Source organism: Heteronotia binoei, chromosome 9, assembly GCF_032191835.1.
Source record: "Heteronotia binoei isolate CCM8104 ecotype False Entrance Well chromosome 9, APGP_CSIRO_Hbin_v1, whole genome shotgun sequence".
In the NCBI taxonomy this organism is placed as follows: Eukaryota; Metazoa; Chordata; class Lepidosauria; order Squamata; family Gekkonidae; genus Heteronotia; species Heteronotia binoei.
The window spans coordinates 35359535-35380937 of NC_083231.1; the positions used below are offsets into that span (position 1 = coordinate 35359535).

Consider the following 21403-nt stretch of genomic DNA (forward strand, 5'->3'; position numbering starts at 1 on the left):
CTCTCAAGAGGGAAATAAAGTAGAAACAAATGAGCGTCCCTCATGAACATTTAGACATTTTTTGAGAATTTTGTTTCTACAGAGAGGTTCCAGAACTCCATTCCGTTGCATTCCCCATGAAAAAGGGTCCTGCCTAAGATCTGTATTCCTTCAAGCTTTGCAGGAGACTTTTTAAAAATAATAATAATAATAATAAATACAAATTATTAGCTAGGCCACATCAGTTTAGGAAAACTCCTATGTGGCAACATGAATTCAGGCACTGGCCAACAAGGTCCTTTTAAAATTTAAAATACAGAAAATGTCTTTCCAAAAGGTTTGTTTTACCAGACAAGCAGACACATTCCACACATGACTGAATAACAGTTGAAATATATAACATGTTCTGTAGTCCAGGTTAACCTGAATTGGAACTCAGGGTAAGGAGGACTGCAGTAATCAATAATTCAATGGGTGCTCCTTCTAAAAGCTTAAGTGGAATTGTCTAATTAAAAAAATGCTAATGAGAAGGTATAGCCTTTCCTCTTCTAAGACCCATATCTTATTCCTCCTTATAGAGAGACAATACGAGTTCACTACATACCTCTCTGGTATGAATAAAATATTTGATCTGCTATTAAACACATGCAAAGGAACTTCATCAAGAACAGGATGTCTGAAAGGCAACTGAACAAACCCAAACAAGCATTTCATAAGATATGTCTGTGGTGAGCCTTAGGAAGGAAGCCCAAAGCTCTAAAAGAATCAAAAATACATTTGAAACTGTTTGCTGATAGACTTACAAATTAAATTATGTGTCATTTATCTTTCCCCCAAGAAGTTTAGGGACATGTACAGAGTGCCCTGTCCCTTATCTCCACAACAACCTTATAAGGTACATTAGGCTGAGCAATGAGTTATTTGTCCAAGGTCACCTGGTGAAAAGAGTTGCCAACAGATCTTGAGAAAAGGTCTTAATGTGTGGAAATGGACAGAAGCTTTTCCTGGTATGGAGCTATTAAAAATCCCATTAAAGCTCTATTAATAAGGGCAGGACATTTTTTTCTCCACAGGCAAGCCTAACAATGAATGGGCACATCTGAACCTGGGTCTTCTGAACCTTGGTGAATTATTTGAGCAGTGCATCACACAGCTACTCAGACAATTCTAAAAACATGGTGTCTAATGAACTCTTCTTCTTGCGCAATGGACAAATGAATTCAGAAGAGCTCAAAATGAAAAAAAAAGATGTGATTGCTATTCTCAAAATTAGGATCAATGTGAAATAAAGAAGTCAGCAACTGGGAGGCAGCTGAGCTGAGCGTGATCCTCCAATAAAGAGGTGCAGGGAACAGAAGCTATGGTTACACATCTTGCTGCAATCCACTGTGGAAGTTGGAGCTTCTTCAAGTATTCCTCTGGGAAATCTGTTTGGTATCCAGGGAAATCGGGAACCAATGAAGTTTACCTTGTTTAATCAATAACTGTAATACAATACTGATCTATAATCATTCTGCTGTGCAGCTGTGTTTAGTTGAAGGGACATTCATTCAACTTACTGATTACCCTAACATGGAAAAGTCAGTTTGACTTTCTCCTTTTACCTCAGCACTCTGTAGAGATGCAGCCAGTCCAGGGGCATAGCCAGAATTGTTTTGGTCAGGTTTTTAAAAAAAAAAAATTCAGGGGGTACCTGAATTTTTTAAATGCCCCCTGACAAAAAAAAAATCCTTACTATGCCCCCCAACCTTCCCTCCCCACTGCCCCACCCCTACCACAGTTTGAAGGTCTCAACTGCCCCCCACCATTCAAATTGCATGGGAGGGGCAGCAAGAGAACAGCCTCCTGTCTCCTCGTGCAATTTAAATGGCACAAGGAGGCTGAGGCTGCTCTCCTGCTGAACCTCCGGTGCAATCTGAATCACAGGGGAGGGAGGAAGAGGCAGCAGAAGCCCCACAGCTAGTTGAGGTTCCTGAGTTGGGGGGCCCACAAAGAAGTTGGGGCACAGCCCCCACAGTCCCCCCATGAGGCCCAAAGCACAGTGAATTTAAGCATTTAAACTTATTGAATTGTTATGTACCCTCTTGCAAAATATTTCTACTTTTATTTTCCCTAGCATAAAATCTTACATCAGTTTGCAGGGAACAAGTTTATTTTTTTTTTCATGTTCAGTGTTTATAAATATATAACATAACTGAGATGTATTACATGGACATTTTGCACACTATGCAAATTCACCACCAAGTCTCCCAGAGCCTCTTCTGCCAGACATACCCTGGTCGTTCTCTTCGCTCCTGGCCTCACAATAGAATCATGACCCACTTTTGGTCCTCACCTATAATTTGAGAACCACTGCTTTAACACATGGCAAGCCCATTTACTAACCTGTTCTATGCCTATTTATATGTCCTAGGAAATGTCCTAGATAATAGCATCAGCCTTGTTCTGACACATGCTAAAATGATTGCACAATTCCCCCTCATGTCTGGCTCCAACATTTTCTAACAGTGTTCTATGAGGAAGGCAGAAGTGTATCAGAACCATCTGATTTCTGTCTGAGCGATCTTCCCGATTGGCCCCCTGTAGATTCTGATGAGACAAGGGAATTAATTGTCCAACTAAAGGCTGGGAAAGCCTTTGGTCCAGATGCGATAACCCCTGCAATTCTAAAATCAGACCCAGATTGGTGGGCCCCCCTACTCGCTGCCCTTTTTACAATGGTTGACAAAACTGGTTTAATGCCTGAGGCTTGGACAAATGCAGTAATAGTACCAATCCACAAGAAGGGTGATTGTTCTTCCCCCTCAAACTTTAGACCCATTAGCCTCCTCTCTATAATTGGTAAATTGTACGCCAAGCACTTGTTAGCCAAACTTACTGCATGGATGACTCAACAACAAATCCTAGGGCCAGAACAAGCGGGTTTCCGCCATGGGAAATCCACACTGAATCATTGTATTATATTGTCCCATCTGGTAAATAAATACACTAGGAGGGCTAAGCTTAAGTTATATACTGCCTTCCTAGACCTTAAAGGAGCTTTTGACTCCACAGATAGAGGCTTACTTTGGGACAAACTGAACAAAATGAATATTGATAAGCAATTACTTTTTCTTATTAGAAAATTGCATACCTCAACAACTTGTCAGGTTAAATGCTCTCTAGCTGGAAAGTTAACGGTAAAAATTCCATCTAATAAGGGTGTTAAACAGGGCTGTATTCTAGCCCCCACCTTATTTAACCTTTTCCTTAATGATCTAGCTCCTGTGTTGTCTGGCGCTGACGGTCATAGCCCTAAACTCGGTCCCACTCACGTGCCACTGTTACTGTATGCAGATGATGCTGTATTAATGTCTTGCACGCGTGTGGGTTTGAAGCGCCTTTTTAGCTGCTGTCTTGAGTATTTTGAAATCAATAAGCTCCAACTTAATTTTGAAAAAACAAAAATCCTTGTCTTTTCAAGAACTTGGAAATTATTCAAATGGGATTTTAATGGAAATAGAATAGAGCAGGTCAGACACTTTAAGTACCTAGGTATTTATTTTCAACATAATGCATCATGGACTGTACACCGAAGGTCTGCAACCAATATGGCTAAGGCCAGTGCCCAGGCTATCTGCCGTTTTTTCTTCAATAAGGGCAATCAGTTTGTGCTGAAAGTTTTTAAGGCCAAAACTTGTGCTCAACTACTATACTGTATCCCATTATGGATTGGTGCGTTTGATTATTCTTTGGAACGTATCCAATCCAAATTTCTTCGTAAAATTCTGGGAATGCCTTGTTGTGTGCCTTATGCAGCCCTATGCCTAGAATCGGGGCAGGTTCCACTTGAAACCAGGGCATGGCTTTTAACTGTCAAATACTGGTTGCGAATACACTATAACTCTGACCCTTCTAGTCTTATTACTCAAATGTTATCAGAATCTAGATACTCTAGTTGGCTAGACTCTATCGAGAAAAAGATTCGCACTGTTGGTTTGTCAACAGAGTCATTATCTATGCTCTCACAAACAGAGGCATTGTGCATGATTAAAGCCAGAATCCTGGATATTGAATTTCAAAATCTCCTCAGTGCCGCTAATAAAACTTGCTCTCCTGTGAGTCTAGGGCTTTCGTTCAATGTCGCCCATATGGCTTCTTATCTCTATTCTTTGCAAAGTCCTCAACAGCGTAGGGCCTTTTCACTGGCAAGATTTGATGTTATGCCATCAGCAGTTCTATATGGTAGATTTCATAATATACCCTTCTCGGCTAGATTATGCCCGTGTAAGTCCGGATCTACTGAAGCCATTTCACATATTCTTTTGTACTGCCCTTTTTATGTAAGTATTCGCTGTCGATTTTTGAATCATATTCTTCTAAATAAGATGGGTCTGGCTGATCCTGATAAGGTCCTGCTTCTTCTGAAGGATGTTACTCCTGACATAACTGCGAACACTGCCTCATTTCTGTACTGGGCCAAAAAGATTCGTCAAGACAAGGACCAGTTTTGTTGTCTCATTTAACCGTAATCCTATGTAACTGTGTTTTATTCCTGATATTTTGTATCTTAACCTATCCATTGCCTCTTAACCTATTGTTTCTTAACTTTTTAATATGCCATTAAAGGTTGATTTGATTTGATTTGAATGATTGCACAATTGCTTTACAGTGCATCAAAACTACCATTTTTAATGCACAATATGGTCACAATCCAACTTTAGGCAACTAGATGCATGTAAGAGCTTCTCTCCCCCAGATGTAACTATACATACGAAAAGTGTTGCTGGATCAAACCTGTGGTCCATCTAAATCCAGCATCCTATCTCACACAGTGGCCCATTACTCTGGAAGCCCAATAACAAGGTATAGAAGTTGAGGCCTTCCTTTGATGTTGCCTCCTGGCATTGTTCAGAGGTTTACTGCCTCTAAATGTGGACGTTCTCTTTAGTCACTGGCACTGCAGCTGGTAGCCACTATCCTTCATGAACTTGTCTAAGTTATTTTTAAAGCTGTCTAAGCCCGTGGCTATCACTACATACTCTAAGAGCAAATCTAAGAGCAAATCACTGTAATCAGACCCTCACTGAATAAAGAAGTATTTCCTTTCGCTTGTCCTGAACCTACTGCCCATGAATATCATCAGATGCCTTCACATTCATGTATTTTGGGAGAGGGAGAAAAAAAGATCACTCTCTATATCCTGTACATAATTTTATAAATCTTCCTATTTATTTATTTACAGTCCTAGTTACCTAAAAAAAAAGTCACATCTACCAAGATCTCTAAGGTACATCTCCAGATACACGTTGGTATGAGGACCGAAATGTAGGGAGGACTACTTTTATAACTTAGTGGGAGATCTACTTTATGAAACCCTAGTATATATAAAATGTCCACTAGGAAAAACAAATATAATAAGCCCTAGACTAGGGGTGGGGAACGTCTGTCCCAAGGGCTGTTTAAGACCCTCAAGACCACTTGGTCTGGCCCTCGGGGATGGCTGGGCCGGGCCGGGCCAAGCCACATGCCAGCCTCCTTGGGGCCTGGCTGGCTGGCCAGGATCGCTGCAGGTCCTGGAAAAGTCCCTGTCACAGTTCAAGTAAGTTTCCCCCTCATTTCTTTATTTCCCTTTCTTTCTATTTCTTCTCCCCATTTCTTTGTTTCCCTTAATTCCCCTTTCTTTATTTCCCTTTCTTCCCCATTTCTTTATTTCCCCTTATTTCCCTTTCTTCTCCCTTCTTTATTTTCCTTTATTATCCTTTCTTCCCCATTTCTTTATTTCCATTTCTTTCCATTTCTTCCCCACATTTCTTTATTTCTTTTTCTCCCCCCCCCCCCATTTATTTCCCTTTCTTCCCCTGTTTATTTATTTCCCTTTATTCTCCTTTCTTTCCCCCTTTCTTTATTTTTCTTTATTTCCCAGCTACCACATGTTCAATTTGCACTTGATTATCCCAGATGGTCTGGCCTAATATGCTAATGAGTGTGTGACCGAATATGCTAATATTAGGGGATGTGGTCTAATATGCTAATGGAGTTCCTGCTGGGCTTTTTCTACCAAAAAAGCCCAGGACCTAGACATTTGCTTAGGGCAGTGGGTGTTTGTGTGCCAAATTAGGCTTTCCCCACATGACTTCAAATAGAAAAACAATTATTTGCTTTAATTTTGCTGGCCTAAATTGTTCTCCCTCGATGGAGCACTGTTTTTTAAGATGATAATTTTGTATGGCCCGCGAATGATGTTTATAAATATCCAAATGGCAGAAAAAATGTTCCCCACCCCTGCTCTAGATTTAGGAAAATAATGACATGATGAATCTCTTGCAAACAACTTCAGTCCACATATGATCAACCGCAGCTAAGATTCAAAAAGAAAGGAGTTTTTACTTGTTTCTCCACATATCTTTGTCTACTGAGGGGTGGTGGTGGAGGGGAATGAGCAGCAGTCACATATCCCTGCACTGCATCAAGCCCCGCTTACAGCCGGGGAATACCTCATCAACCCATCCACGCAAATTAATTAATGCATTCCCAGCTGGAAGAAAAACTGAACAGTCTGTGGGCTTTTCAACCCTTATTCACAATGACCAGTCTGCCTACCAGAAGCAATTTGCGGGACGACACTGGAGATGGACTCAGCTGAAAACTCTTTTACACAGGAGTCTATGTTTGTTATCAAACGGAACTCAAAGTTGTAAACACCAGGCCAGGCCACAGTAAACCATGCTGATCACTCAACATTACTAGGAGGTCCTAAGAAAAAGATTGTAGTGAATTATGGACCTGCACTGGAAATTTCTACTGTACTCCTTACTTTAGAAAATGTAATATACCCCTTTCAGCTGGTAGCTCTCTACACTGCATACTTATATATCAATTTAAGATTAAGGATGATTAAGAACCGATCCATGATTCATGCATAACTTGGACAGTCCAAATCCAATCTTTGCCAAACTTGGAGAGCAGGTAGAAGAGAGCCTGCTGAAGACTTCCAGTGAGTTTTACACCTTCCAAACCAAATGAACCAATGAATTACAAACCAGTTCAGGCAACCATATGAATCACTAAATGAACCACCAGTTCAGGCAATCGAATGAACCACGAACCAACACAAACCACCATTTTACCATTCCATGCTCATCCCTTGTCAAGACTATTTCAAAAATCCCTGAAGTCAGTAGTACATTGAGGATGCTAAGAGGCCACTGTTAGCAATCTGTAGTCCTGTTCACTAGAGTTATCAGGTCCAACTCAGGAAACACCTGGGGACTTTGAAGGTGGAGCCTGGAGACTTTCCCATTTCCTAAAATAAATTTTAAAAAGCAGTGCAGTTTCCCTGAATACAGTCTTCATTTCCTAATCCTCTTTTTTATCATCAAAGGATTCCTCAACAGCTGCACTTCCACAAAATAAAAGTGTATTTTGTCATATTCCCACAATTCCCGTGTCGAGCCTTGGTAGCATTTCCAAGCTTGGCTTTATTAAGCGATACACACATACACAAAGCAGCTAAAATAAACAATGAATGATTCCCCAAACAAAAAGTCCATACTTCTGTGATCTCACTGCGTAATGGTACAAATCATTTTACTTACAGGAGGTGTTGAATGTAGTAACCTTCTTTACTTCAACCAACTTCTTCAAAGTAACACAGAAAAACAAAAGCAAGAAAGTATTCTAGGGGGTGGAGTGTTCTAGTTGATGCTTTAGTATCCATTGTAACATAAACAAATGCAACATAAACAAATGTAACATAAACAAATGCAAAATATACAGAGAGACTGTGCTCTCTTCCTTGCTCACACACTTCACACTGGAAAGAGCCATGTGACTCTTCCTGCTGCTCACCCCCCTCCCATGCAGCTTTCTCCTACTGAGATTTAAAGGCACACATACATTCCAAAATACAAGCAGTTTGCAAATATCCTACTGAGATTTAAAGGCACATCATGGCTGCTGGGACAGGGCTTCCCCCCACTGGCCATTTGGCCAGGAGCAGGGAAGAGCCTGCAAAACTGGGTAATCCCCCACCCAGACCTGGGGGCTGGCAAGTTCACCAAACTAACATTTATCTTACTACTGTTAGTAAAAAGGTCCCAACTGTGTAGGTTTCTGACTCTTTGATCACTTTTTTTCAGAATATGGAATCAAAGGCTTCACAGCTTCAGACTTGAAGGAACACTATTTGTTGTATAAACTCATGTGCCAAATCTTTTCCACATAGCATTTTATCTCTTCTCTTTTTAGGATGCATTCTACTGCAGCCTTTACTTGGGGCTTTTCAATTTCAGAGTCTGCTAAGCTCCCCAAAAACAGCTGTCTAGGAGGGTATTCAGGGCCTGTTTAATAGCAATCTGTGGGTAAACTGAGTAGCTGTTTCTCAGCAGAGATACTGCAGATTTATATGCATACACTTAGTGATTGTGTGATGATTTACTGTTTGCTATTCTAGGTTATACTGTTAAAGGCAGTGCTTTAAGTCTCTTATTTTGATGGGGAAATTAGCTAAGAGACTTGGTAGAGCGAATTAGGAGTGAAGATCTTTGCTTTCAATAATACGAAGTTTGGATTTTCAGCCAAGAATAGACCAAGCAATTGTAATTTTATAGTGTTTACTTAAGCTATGTATCAAGAGGATTTTATACACACGCATATATCTTTGTACAAGCAAACAAGAGCCTAAGAAAATAGAGGTTATCGATAGAGGAGTTCAAGGGTCATTGAAGCGGGTAATATTCACCTGATCCAGAAAAGGAGACATCCGTTATAAGGGAAAAATACATGTAGAGGAATGCGAATGACCAGCGTAACGCGCCTTATAGATCCAATTACAGGAGTAACGGGTGGTACAGACTGCAAATGGTGTCCGAGGTGGGTTTTTGACCTACACTATATAGGGGTTTGACAGATGGGGGTCAGTAACATCAAAGGGGCTTTGATGTTCCATTGACAGCTATCCTGAATTGCTATGTTGGGAAATTTCGCACAGGATGATAAGCTCGGAGGAACTGCATCATCTGTTACCGGGTTTTGTCTGACACTGGGAAAAGGGATCAAAAGACTTTTAAGGGTAGGATCAAGTTATGCATTTGATTGGATTTAGCAAGGTAAAGATGATAGACTAGAGGAAGAGACAATTGGCAAGCAGCAGAAGATCAGAGCGTGAGTAATACTTACCCACAGTTCCCATGTCATTATGCATCCCATTTGGGCAAGGACGCTGGAGGGGGAATGGGTGAGACTGTCAACGGCGCACAAGGTCAAGAGTTTGGGGGTACTATTGGAGCCTTCCTTAACAATGGAGGCTCAGATAGCAGCCACTGCCAAGTCTGCTTTTTTTCATCTTAGGCGGGCGAGGCAGCTGGCCCCTTTCCTGGAGCATGACTATCTAGCAACGGTGATTCATGCCACGGTCACCTTGAGGTTGGACTACTGTAATACCCTCTACATGGGGCGGCCCCTGTGCCGAACCCGGAAGTTGCAGCTAGTACAGAATGCCGCTGCCTGGCTGTTATTAGGGCTCCCAAGATGGGAGCACATTCGGCCGGGGCTCCAGGAGCTGCACTGGCTGCCAATAATATACCGAGTCCGGTACAAGGTGCTGGCTATTACCTTTAAAGCCCTATATGGCCTAGGACCTGCCTACCTTAGGGACCGTCTCTCCCCACATGTTCCCCAGCGAGTACTGAGATCGAGCTCTCAAAACCTGCTTATAATCCCCGGGCCAAAGGAGGCCCGTCGGAAATCCACCAGGGACAGGGCATTTTCGATAATGGCTCCTTGCTGGTGGAACCAGCTGCCGGAAGAGGTGAGGGCCCTGCGGGACCTTGGGCAGTTCCACAGGGCCTATAAGACAGCCCTCTTCCGGCTGGCTTACAACTAACTGACAGTGGAAACTTTATGGAAGGTTGTAGTGTAGCATTTTGAGATCGTTTGTTCTATATGTTTTCTGTTTTAAATTGTTGCAAATTTATGTATTTTTAAAACCAAACTCTATGTTAGATTTTATATGTTGTGAGCCGCCCTGAGCCGCTTCGGTGGGAAGGGCAGGATATAAATTGAAATAAACTGAAACTGAAACACACTGCGCTGAGATACAGACTCCAGGCACCAACCAAAAACAAGCTCTCTACTGGGTCCACTCCACCTGTTTAGATGGAGTGTTTTCCTGGCCTGTATTTGGTCAGACTCCATTTTGTTTACCAGAAATAAGAAACCCTGGCCGTTTTCCCACTGACCTTACCCCAGAGCGACGTCCCTCTTCACCGCGCAGCGTCTGCGCAGATTTCCCACCAACTGCTGCGCATAACCAGGAAGAGCCGTGGCTTTTGCGTCTTATGAGTCCTTTGCCACTCACATATCCTTTGAAATTCACAGTCTTTTTTATCCCAGTCACACAGGACTCCTTTGCTTCAACTGTCAGCAATTTCTCCACATGAATGATCTCAACCATTCTACTAATTCATAACTATCAATAATTGCCTCAAGTCTTCACACTACAGGCCACATATAAACTGTCTGTAGCTAACACCATTCCACAACTATGGGACACAACAGTGCACAACATCTGAAAAACGTGGCAATCCACTCACATTTCTTCTCATATTTCTTCTGAATAACCTCCAGTCACTACTTAAAGGATGCACATCGAAGTTCACTAAGCAGAGAATAATTTACTCCTTTAAACATTTGAAGCAAGCTTTTATACTAACAACCAGTTTAGTTAGGAAATGATACAATATATTTCCCTACTACTTCAATAGGAACAGAATGGTAACTATTTAAGTTATTTTTTCCACTAGTAGCTTACTGTTCAGATCAAGAACCTAAAACCACAAGGAACAGTTCCATGGTAGATCGGACCAAAGGTCCACCTAGACCAGCATTCTGTTTCCAAGAGCAGCCAGTCTGTGGGAGGCTCATTAGCAAGGCAGGAAGGAAACAGCCATTGTCTCCAGTTCCCACCCACAGCATTGCATTGTCACCTGGCTGCACTACAGATAAGGAGGGCATAACCATAACTCACAGTGTCTGGTGGAGTCATGGCAGCAGGCAGCTTGATCTTAAAACACAGAATTGGAAGCACAGTGTATTTGCACTGCAGGCATATTTAACACAGCAGTTTCACAAGTAACATAAATAATACCCAAAGCCTTCCTGACGCCATAAATTATCAATGTGATAAACAAAATGGAACCAAACAATTCCTGAATCAGTCTAACGTGATATTTCACAGAACTGTTATAAATTCTGCAAGACAATTCCAGAATTTATTGGCTCTTGGAAAATGCTCTTAGTCATGGGGTATTTTCACACTGTACTAAACAGTCTCTATGATGTCATTTGTATTCAAAAGTAAATGGCAGAAAAGAGCCCTTCTTAAAGAGAATATAGTTAGTAACACCGGAATGTTTTTACATGCCAGGTTTAAACCACTTTTGTTTTAAGAATGCCCCTATTAGAACATAACACTCCTATTAGAAAATAATATAGCTTGGTTGTAGTATACATTCTATTTCTCCTTTAAACAATCTTCCTTCCTAACAACATTTATAGGGGCAAACTACACACATCACTGGGAATCTGATTAAGGACAAATGACCTTTAGCTTTAAAAAGTCAATATGTAAAAAAGCCATACTGGAAACCTGATAGGAATTGTGGCTGCAGAGCTGAATAAGGTGGAATTTAACTCTTTGCAGGGGATGTGGTCCCCAGGGCCTCTTTAAGTCCTGCTAGGGTGAAAAAGGCAGGAACGATACAGGTGCAGTCCTTCTGTGCCCCTACAGTGACTACAATATTCTCAGGGCCCCAGTTTTGGTCAGGGAAACAACAAAAGGACACAGTTTAAATGTAAAACAAACATCAAATGCTTTGCAGAATTATGGCACTACACTGTGGTCATTTCTTGAAGACCATAACTGACACCAACAGAATGTATTAAAACAATATTCTTATCAGATATGCAGACAAGGGGCAGTTTTATAGCCATGTGTGAAAAAGCATCCAGTAAGTTGAGAAAAAGGAGCTATGACAACTATTCCAAATTTCTTAAAGCTGTGGTCTTTTTCTTTATAAATTTATGAGCAAAAATAAAAAGGACAGAAGCCAGCACTGTCCCCAGAAAATGCAGAATGGAGTTGAAGTTCTTTCCAAATAAAATCCTTTCCCAATTAACCCAAGTGCAAAGGGTGAATACAGATAATCACTGGCCAACTGCTAATTTACCACCACATGTGAATAACCAGTTTTCTCCTGCAGATGTTGCCACGTATCTCCACCAGATCTCCTCACTCTCCCAAAATAACCCAGGGAATCAGGGAAATAGCAAAATGATACAAGTGATGAAGCCAGTCTCGTTACCATGAACACAATAGTAAATTGGGCCTACTTCACAAGTGCAGGAGAACAAAGAGGTAGAAACTAGTTCAGAAAGTCTAATGGACGGTGCTTTTCCAGACTGTAGGTGGAAGATCATGGGCAGGTTCACATTTTGGAATGTTCCCATATGTCAAAGCTTGCCTGCAAACAGAAAGCCAGCAAAGTGAAAGAAGAAACGGAAGAACCTTTCTTCTTGCTGAACTAGCTTTCTATTCTTACGAAGGTGCAAATAAATATTGTAGGCTGGAATCCACTGCCCGCAGTCTGCCCTGGAGCAATGTAAACAGCCATCCATGTTCCCGCTTCACTTCCTCAGAGCAGCAGAAATTCATATCCCCGATCACATTTGGAAATGGGAATGCTCCCCTACAGGAAAAGGCTCCCATCCCGGTAAATAGAAAACTAGCGCAGCAAGCAAAGAAAGGAGCGCCATCCAACCCCATGAAGAGTTCTGGAGAACTAGAACGCATGTGTGTAATAAAACGTACTATCTAATACAAAGTACTACCTGGTAATAGTAATATCTGCTTGGAGTTTCTTAAGAAAAGAAATATTCAAGGGGGCTGAGATCCACCGCCAAGAGTACGAAGGAGAATACAGCACTCCATTCCCCCCCTTCCCCAAAAGCCTGCACGACCCGCTCTTCAGTCAGGGCTCGTCTGAAGTCCCCACCCCTAGACAGAAACCGGCGGCTCCTGAGCTGGTGTCGTGCGCAGGACACCCACTCCCCACTTGCCTGGGCGCCGCGGCGTCCTCCTGGGGGTCGGCGTCGGGCGCGCCCTCCTCCCCGATATCGGGCAAGGTGAAGAAGAGCAGCTGCTTCCCCGCCGGCGCGGCCCAAGCCCCCGGCTCTCTAGGCAAAGGCGGCGCAGCCAAGCGTGGGGAGCTGGTGGCCGGGGCGGCGGCGGCCTTGGCCCGAGTGGCGCCGGGGATAGACGAGCCCCCTGCGGGCGCCAAGGCAGCGCTGCGGCCGGGCAAAGGAGGGCACGGAGAGGGAGGCAGGAGCAGCAGCGACTTGGGCGGCGAGGCGCCGGCGGCCGGCGAGAAAGGGGGCGAGGAGGACGAAGCGGGGGGCTTGAAGAGTTTGGCGAAGACGGTGCCAAGGTCCAGCACGGCCACTTTCATGGTGTCGCCGCCGCGGGGTCTTTTTCTGGCCGCCTTCTGGCAAAGCGCCTTCTTTGCGCTGCAGCGCAAGACGCGACCGACGGCCGGCCGCAGAGAGAGTGTGCTCTGGTTGCCTTTCAGGTGCCCGCAGAGGGAGGAGGAGGCAGCGGCGGTTGCTAAGCTAAACAAAAACGGAGCAAGGCGCAGGCATTGGTGGGCACTTAGCAGCAGTAGCGGCAGCTGCTGGGGCCGTTGGGAAGGAGGCAGGGAGGGAAGGGGCGCGCGCCTTGGACTTGAAACCGGCGGACTTTCGCCTGGCGCGGGAGCCTCTTGCCGGCAACAGCAGAAACGAGAGCAGCTTGCCACATGGCATTGTATACAAACACGCGCGCAGCCCAATGCTGGCCCGTTTTATGTGCAAGCAAAGACTAACTACAGAATTTAATGATATTAACGTCCAGATCCCACAAAACAGCCGATGAGGCGCTAAAGGTTCTGTTGTGTGTATTCTTTAAAACAATTTCAGACTGCAGACGGAGGTTCACGTGATTTAAGGAGTCTGCAAAAATCCCCCCAAAATACTGTGGAGTGCTTTAACCTAGCTTCTCTGGCTGCCTTGCTAGTTTTCTTCACATAGGATAGTTTTTCTTGTGTGGAAGAACATTTACTGACATGTAGGCCTTCACCTGCAACTTGAAGTGGTTGAGTCCGTAAACAAATTTATCACCTTATGTGCCTGTATAAAACGAGGCCTCAGTTGCTCTCATGTAAGTGCACGGGGATTGCAGCTTTTAAAACCCCTACCACTGGGGAGAAGTTTTGTGGCCAAGTTTTGTACAGTGAGAAATATCATAAAGAAGTCAATTGGTTAAGAAGAGCAGTCTGGCAGCTGTAGCTCTCTACCAGATGTGCACAGGATTGCCAAAACACATATCTGCCTCATAATGCAGAATTATATAAACCACAGCAGCCCTGTGGCATGTATCATTCTGCAAAATAAGTTTGACAATGGAGAAGGAAGAAAGACTCAATAATACTCATGGGTGGGTTGTATATTCATACCAGGCATATACAGGCTAACTAATAAAAATTCAACCTGTTGTGTGTATTCTTTAAAACAATTTTGCAGTAATTTCCAATATTCCGTAATAATTTCACATGTTTAGGTCTGAGTATCATTCTGGTACTTTGCTTGTTTCTGTTCTCAGGAAAGTAGTGAGAGGAAAGTCACACAGCAGATGTGTACCTAACAGAGATGGTCCCAATTGGCATTTTATTTAATTAGAACATTTTTATGCTGCCTCTCAAGAGTCTTGCTTGAGGTAAATTATAAGGAAAAACAATGCCATAAAATCATAAATTATCAAAATAAAAATGGAACGAGCCATTAAAAACTGGCTAGAGGGGCATTAACTCAACAGGCCAAAACAAAGGATGGGAACAATGTACTGAAGAAATATATAAAAGAGATGAAAGGATGACAGATTTCTTCCAAGAAGAATCTTCTGAAGGAGAACCCATAGTTTTAGAAAGCTTGGAGAAGCAAATCACTAAGGCCGGCTCTGCTACTAGGAAAACTAGGCAATTGCCTAGGATGCCGGCTTTCTGGGGCACTGGATTGGGTGGCCCACATATGACTCAATGATGTTATCAGTGCGAGGGGAGGGGGGGGGGTGCCAGAAGCTAGCTTTGCCTAGGGTGCCAGTCAGTCTAGGGCCAGTCCTGCAAATCACCAGAAATAGTTGGGATACCAATAGAGCTATTTCAAGCCACAGAAATGGAATCACCATAATATTTTGTTCCTAGAAAACTACATCACTTTGTTCCTAGAAAACTCGTACTGTGTAAAAATGTGTTTCTGCAAGCATCATAGGCGCCTGTTGCACAATTCCTCTGTTATTACTAGCAATCAATACAACTCCGCTCATATTCATACTATTTTCTGGAATTTTTATCTTAATTTTTGAAAGGCAGTATAATTCAAATTTGCTGTAGAAGGTTTCACTCCCCAGCACCACCAGTTAAAGAAATGAGCAGTAGGTGATGTGAAAGACCTTCGCCTGAGACCCTGGAGAGCTCTTGCTGCTACATAGATAGACATTAAGGACCCTGTTAGACCAATGATGTGACTCAGTCCTTGGCTAGGCACAGGTGTACCACACTATATCAGTGTAGTGACACTCAATCAGATATTGGTATGTGCAGGAGGAAGTGGAATCATGGCTTCTCAGTAAGGTTGCCAGCCTCCAGGAGGCACTTTTACAACTGATCCCCAGCTGGCAAAGATCAGCTCCCCTGGAGAAAATGGCTGCATTGAAGGGTGGATGAAGCAGGGCTGAAATAAAAAGGTATTAAATAAGGTGAATTGAAAGCCATCAATTAGGCACAAGGGCAAGAAAACAAAAGGTCAAAGAGATTTTAAAAGTGCTTGCTAGATGTCTCTGTGAAATTATCCTTCTAGACTGCGAAAGTAAGTAAAGAAGAAGTTAGTTCTTCACCCATTGGCTTTGCCGCAACGGCGGAAAAGAGGAACTAGAAACTGGCTGGAATAAGCATTGAGCAAATGTCTTGGGAGCAGGTCAAAGGTGCAAATGTGTTTTTGATGAAGGATATTGCTGCAAGAGTGTTAGCAACATCAATGCCATGATTGGAAAGACCCTCCCTGTCTCCTCCTCGTTCCTTTAGTAATATGACGCTTGTAATGATGTATGGGATATGGGGTGGGCCTTTCCTATAATCGTGCAACTGTTTATTATTATATTATTATTTACTGGAAATGATTGTCTGTGACTATAAAACTGTAGACCTTCTTGAAATCGGGGCTCCCAGATTAGTTTAGACACGAGTCTGATCTGGGGTCCATGTACACGTTAAATAAACGGCTGTTTCTTCCTGATTTTGCCTGTGGCCTCGTTTCTGCCTGACCAACAGCTAAGGTTGCTTCTACGTGGACTCTATGGCATTGTACCATGCTGAGGCCTCTCCCCAAACTCCGCCCTCTCCCAGCTCCACCCCCAAAGTCTCCAAGTATTTTCCAACACAGACCTGGCAACCCTACTTCTTAGTCTGAATGTGTGCAGAGTCAACCAACTATCATGAGATTACCAAAAACATGAAACAGTGAATAGTGTGAGAAAATCCATACAGCTCATTGCAAAAAAAAAAGGTCTGATTTGTTGTAATAGCAATCATTTCTCCTATATTTATAATTATACCCAGGATTTTTGGCTTTTACTTTTAATATTTATTTAAAACTCAGATTATTTACAAGTGGATCCCTCCCCCCAATTGCTACTGATTCTCCTTGGAGGAAGATTCTCAGGGGTGGGGAGACTGACAGTGCCGATTCATCAGCCTGGTGTCAAGGGCCGACTCGCTCACTAGGCAAACTAGATGCTTGCCCAGGGCACCGGGGGGGGGGGTTGCTGAATTGGGCTCCCTCCCTCCTGATGGCCATGACAACCGCCTAGTTTGTCTGCCTGCCACCACATCACCACCCCCTCCCTCCACAGCACTGCAACGCTGCGTCGCGCTCTTCCCCCCCTCCTGCATCAGAGTGTGCCATGGCTGGGCCCTACCAGCTTTGATGTGGGTGGCACGCCATCTAATGCTTTGAAGCATGTGCAGGAGAAGGCTTCTCCCCTTCCTTCCTGGAACTGGAAGTGGGAGAGCGAAGCCTTCTCCCGCATGCACTGCAAAGGATTAGATGTGCACACCACCCACTTCAAAGCCGATAGGGCTCAGCCGTGGTGCGCTTGATGAGGGAGCAACAGAGCACAGCATTGCGTTGCAGCACTGTGGAGAGAGGGAGGGTGGCAACAGGGGGGCCACGGGCAGGAAGTCTGCCTGGGGTGCCACACGCCCTAGAGCTGGCACTGCTGGTGTCCTACACTGCCACTACCAAGCCCAACACAGCTGCCAGGCATCCTTTGCCGCTATGAGTGGTAGGGAGGGGAATACTATGTCCCCCCTTCACAGCTCATAGCGTGGCTCTCAGGCTGCCATGTTGCCACCACTGTGCCCAGCATGGCTCCTGGGCCGCAAAGCCTCCACCACGGGGCCCACCACCAAGACTGAGGTATGTCCATTCTCTGTGCTTGTGCAGAGAACACTTTTATTTGGGGGGAATTTAACTCCTCTTTTTAAAAAAGTTTAAAAGGTCACCCTGAATTTGCAGAAGCATCTGTTTAGCATTCATGTAGCTCCAACCCACAGATTTAATTATCCGTAGATGGGAGGGCACAGATCACTAATAATATACACAGGGTCATTTTGTAGAAAAATAGGTGGTGGAGCTCATCCAGGGATTGTTATGCAGCTGTACATACTATTCAATGGACAAGGGGGTGGAACTCTCAGAAGGAGGGGGTGGAACTCTCAGAAAGGTTCAGGAGCTGTGCTCCTGTGAGCTCCCACTGAATCTGAGGCCTGAATATATAGATTCACTTAGTTTTATATTTAGAGACTCCTTTATAGTATCAGTATACTCAGAATTCAAAGGAACTGATACATGTACCTATTCTGCATATCTTTTGCAACAAATATGAATGCATTTATTGCATTTATAGTTCATAGATGAGATGTTAATGCATGATCAGCAGCATGCAAAATCTGCTTTGTACCAAGTGACTTGAACCCGCAGCAATTAGATAAACTGAAGCATGCCCAGTGGAATTATTTTTTCTTTTGAATGGCAAACATTCCCTTCCCCCAATAATTTATCACAATATGCTCTCAAAAGTTCCCTCATTTCAAAAAAGATTTATTTTGCAGAATCGGGAGAGGTTGCTGTTTGAAAAACACAACCTCAAGTACTTTTGGGGATGCATATCTAGTTGTACAGTTGTTTGTATCCAAGCTAAGATTTTACCACAGGGACTTCACAAAGCATCCATTAACTAGTTGAATCTGTTTTACCTGGGGAAAACTTCACATTACACATGAACACATGAAACCATCTTTTGCTACTGGTCTATCAAGATTGGTCTTGTCTTCTCTGACTGGCCACAGCTCTTTAGGGTCTCAGAGGTTTTGCATGTTACCTACTTATATGATCTTTTTAACTGGAAATGCCAAGGAATTGAATCTGGGACCTGCATGCCAACCAGATGTTCTACCGCCAAACTACAGCCCTTCCTGGCCATCACATGAATAATTACCAGTTACCCCCCTGAAGCCTCCTCATCTTTCATGGCTTAAGATAGATGAGAGAATTTGTCACTTGTACTGAAAAGATCCGAAAGGTGAGATGAGAACATCACGATGAACATAATCCAATTACTGTAATTAAGGAATCATCACATACAAGTTCATCTGTAAATAACATTCTTTATTTTCACTTTAGGTCTTTTGTAAACTACCCTTTAGGCTATAATTTTATGCATGTAAAACTGCTCCTGTATATTAATTTTCTTCCTAATTTTATACTTAATTTAATTTGTATAATTAATTTATATAATTAAATATAAACATAATTCAAAAATTGAGCTTTATTTATATTTACCGCTGGCATATTTCTCAGCAAAAAAAAAAAGTACCACGGTGTTTGTGAAAACCTATGAGATGGCAGTGAAAGCCACTAAGAAGGTTTGCCCTTGGGGGTTGAAGGAGACAGTGGTGCATCTGCTCTTAAATAAGCCCTCTTTGGACCCTACAGTCCTAACCGACTTATTCAACACTATTAAATACCATATAACTCTGGGGAAAATATGAATCTCATAAATACTAAGCAATGTATATGTGTGTTACCTGTAATCAGTGCAAACAAGAAAATTAAAACCGGTTTGTACAAAGTCAACATCAGTAACAGTCCATATATACAACATACATATTAAAAATCCAAACACAGTCCATTCAAAGCCATACAGTCCATTCCAAACTACATTGTAGAAAAGTCCTTTAAGGAGTGTATCATACAGTAGATAGTAGACACTCTCCACAGTTATTGAAGTATTCACTCCAACCAGACTTCTTGAGAATAAAACAAATAGAAAACAAGGATCCAAGAACCCAATGAACTATCAGTAAAAGTTGTTTTGAAAACTCTCTTTCTCATGAGTTTACAATCCTTCACCAAATCAATCTATTGGGACAAGGTTATCAGACTGAACATTCCAGCCTTCATAAATCAACAGTGGAATTCCTATGCTTTCTCATTCAGCTCCATAACTTTTATCGATAGTTCATTTGGCTCTTGGATCCTTGTTTTCTACTTTTCTTACTCTCAAGAAGTCTGGTTGGTGTGAATACTTCAATAACTGTGGAGACTGTCTACTACCTATGCGTTCCTGAATATGTGCCCCTGGATTAGCTGGGTGAGGGAGCATGTATCTATGTTAAAGTGCATTGGGGAGACAATTCCCCCCCAAGGGATGTCACCATCCAATAGATATCATAGAGAAACCCTCTCTCCCAGTGCCACCCTCTGTCCCCGACCTTGGAGAAAGGAGAAGAGCCTTTGCAAGACAGACCTCCATCAGCGAGGTGGTGTGGCAGCAAGTCAGAAAGTCATGATTGACTGTGTTGAATGTTGATGTCAGATCATTAAGCAGCAGCAGTGCCGACCCACTTTGATCCAGCTGCCTCCAGAGGTCTCAGCATGGTCTGTCCCATGGCCAGTGCGGAAGCCAGACTGGAAGGGATCCAGGACTGAGGCAGTAGTTGGTTAGGACTGTAGGGTCCAAAGAGGGCTTATTTAAGAGCAGATGCACCACTGTCTCCTTCAACCCCCAAGGGCAAACCTTCTTAGTGACTTTCACTGCCAACTGTCAGGGAGTCTGCTGGTTGCCTTTTATCGTAGTTCCATTGAGAGCATTTTATCTTATTGCCTCTGCGCGTGGTTTGGGAGCTGCACGGAAGCAGAGAGAAGGGTGCTCCAAAGAGTGACGAGAAGAGCACAAAAGATTTGTGGATGTTCTCTCCCCTCATTGGTGGATCTGTATAATATGGCATGTAAAAGGAAGATACAAATGATCCTAAGGGACCCTTCACATCTGGGCCATTTGCTTTTTGAGATCTTACCGTCAGGTAGACGATATAGAGTGTTGAAGGCTAGGACAAACAGATTTAAGGACAGTTTCTATCCAAGTGCTGTGGTTAGGTTAAATGCAGGGTTATGAAGGATTATCTGTTTTAGATGTATTTAATGGTTTAAATGGTTTTAATGGTTTTATGAATGTTTAATGGTTTTATGAATGTTTATTTAATGGTTTAAATGGTTTTATGAATGTTTATCCGTTTTAGATGTATTTAAATAGTTTAAATGGTTTTAATGGTTTAAATGGTTTAATGGTTTTAGATGTATTTAAATGGTTTATGAATATGTGTGTTTGATGCGTTGGTATGTTTGTGGAAGAGCACCTCATTTCGTTGCTCTCTTTTTGTTGAGAACAATGACAATAAATTCATCTATCTATCTATCTATCTATCTATCTATCTATCTATCTATCTATCTATCTATCTATCTATCTATCTATCTATCTATCTATCTCATAGGTTTTCACAAACACCCTATAGCAGAGGTGACCAAACCCCCAAGGGTAGTGTTGGGGATAGATTTACAATCTCACACAGGGGCCACCATATCCCATCTCTGCAGGTCTTAACCAGCCAAGATGTACATGGATCAAGGAGGCAAGTGATGGGCTTCACAGCTGCAAGAATCTTCTCAACCTGCTCCTGGGGAAGGCGACTGAATGGTCCAAAACAGAACAAGAAGATGGCCAAGGGGCTTCCAGTTCCACTATTGTTCCAACTGTGGCAGGGAGGTCCCAGTGGAGTGACAAGACTTTATCTGTGAAATGGCTCACAAAGTCTCACAGCAATGTCCAATTCAGGACTGTTTGGTTTGCCCTGTGGCAATGATGTCAAGGATCGAATTATTCTAAATAATTGAATAATTCATGTATGTACATTACTATCCTTGCTGATTATATAAACTGGAGCACAGATATTATCCA

At 42.9% G+C, this 21403-nt stretch overlaps 1 protein-coding gene across 1 annotated transcript in view; it reads right to left on the minus strand.

The window, feature by feature from the left end:
- The window catches only part of FAM149A (family with sequence similarity 149 member A), a 74916-nt gene extending 61443 nt beyond the window's left edge, over positions 1-13473 (minus strand). Inside the window, exon 1 of the mRNA XM_060246432.1 lies at positions 13078-13473. Coding sequence (XP_060102415.1) covers positions 13078-13466 — 389 coding nt within the window. The 5' untranslated portion in view covers positions 13467-13473. The remainder of the gene's footprint in view (positions 1-13077) is intronic.
- Between the last annotated feature and the right edge of the window lie 7930 nt (positions 13474-21403).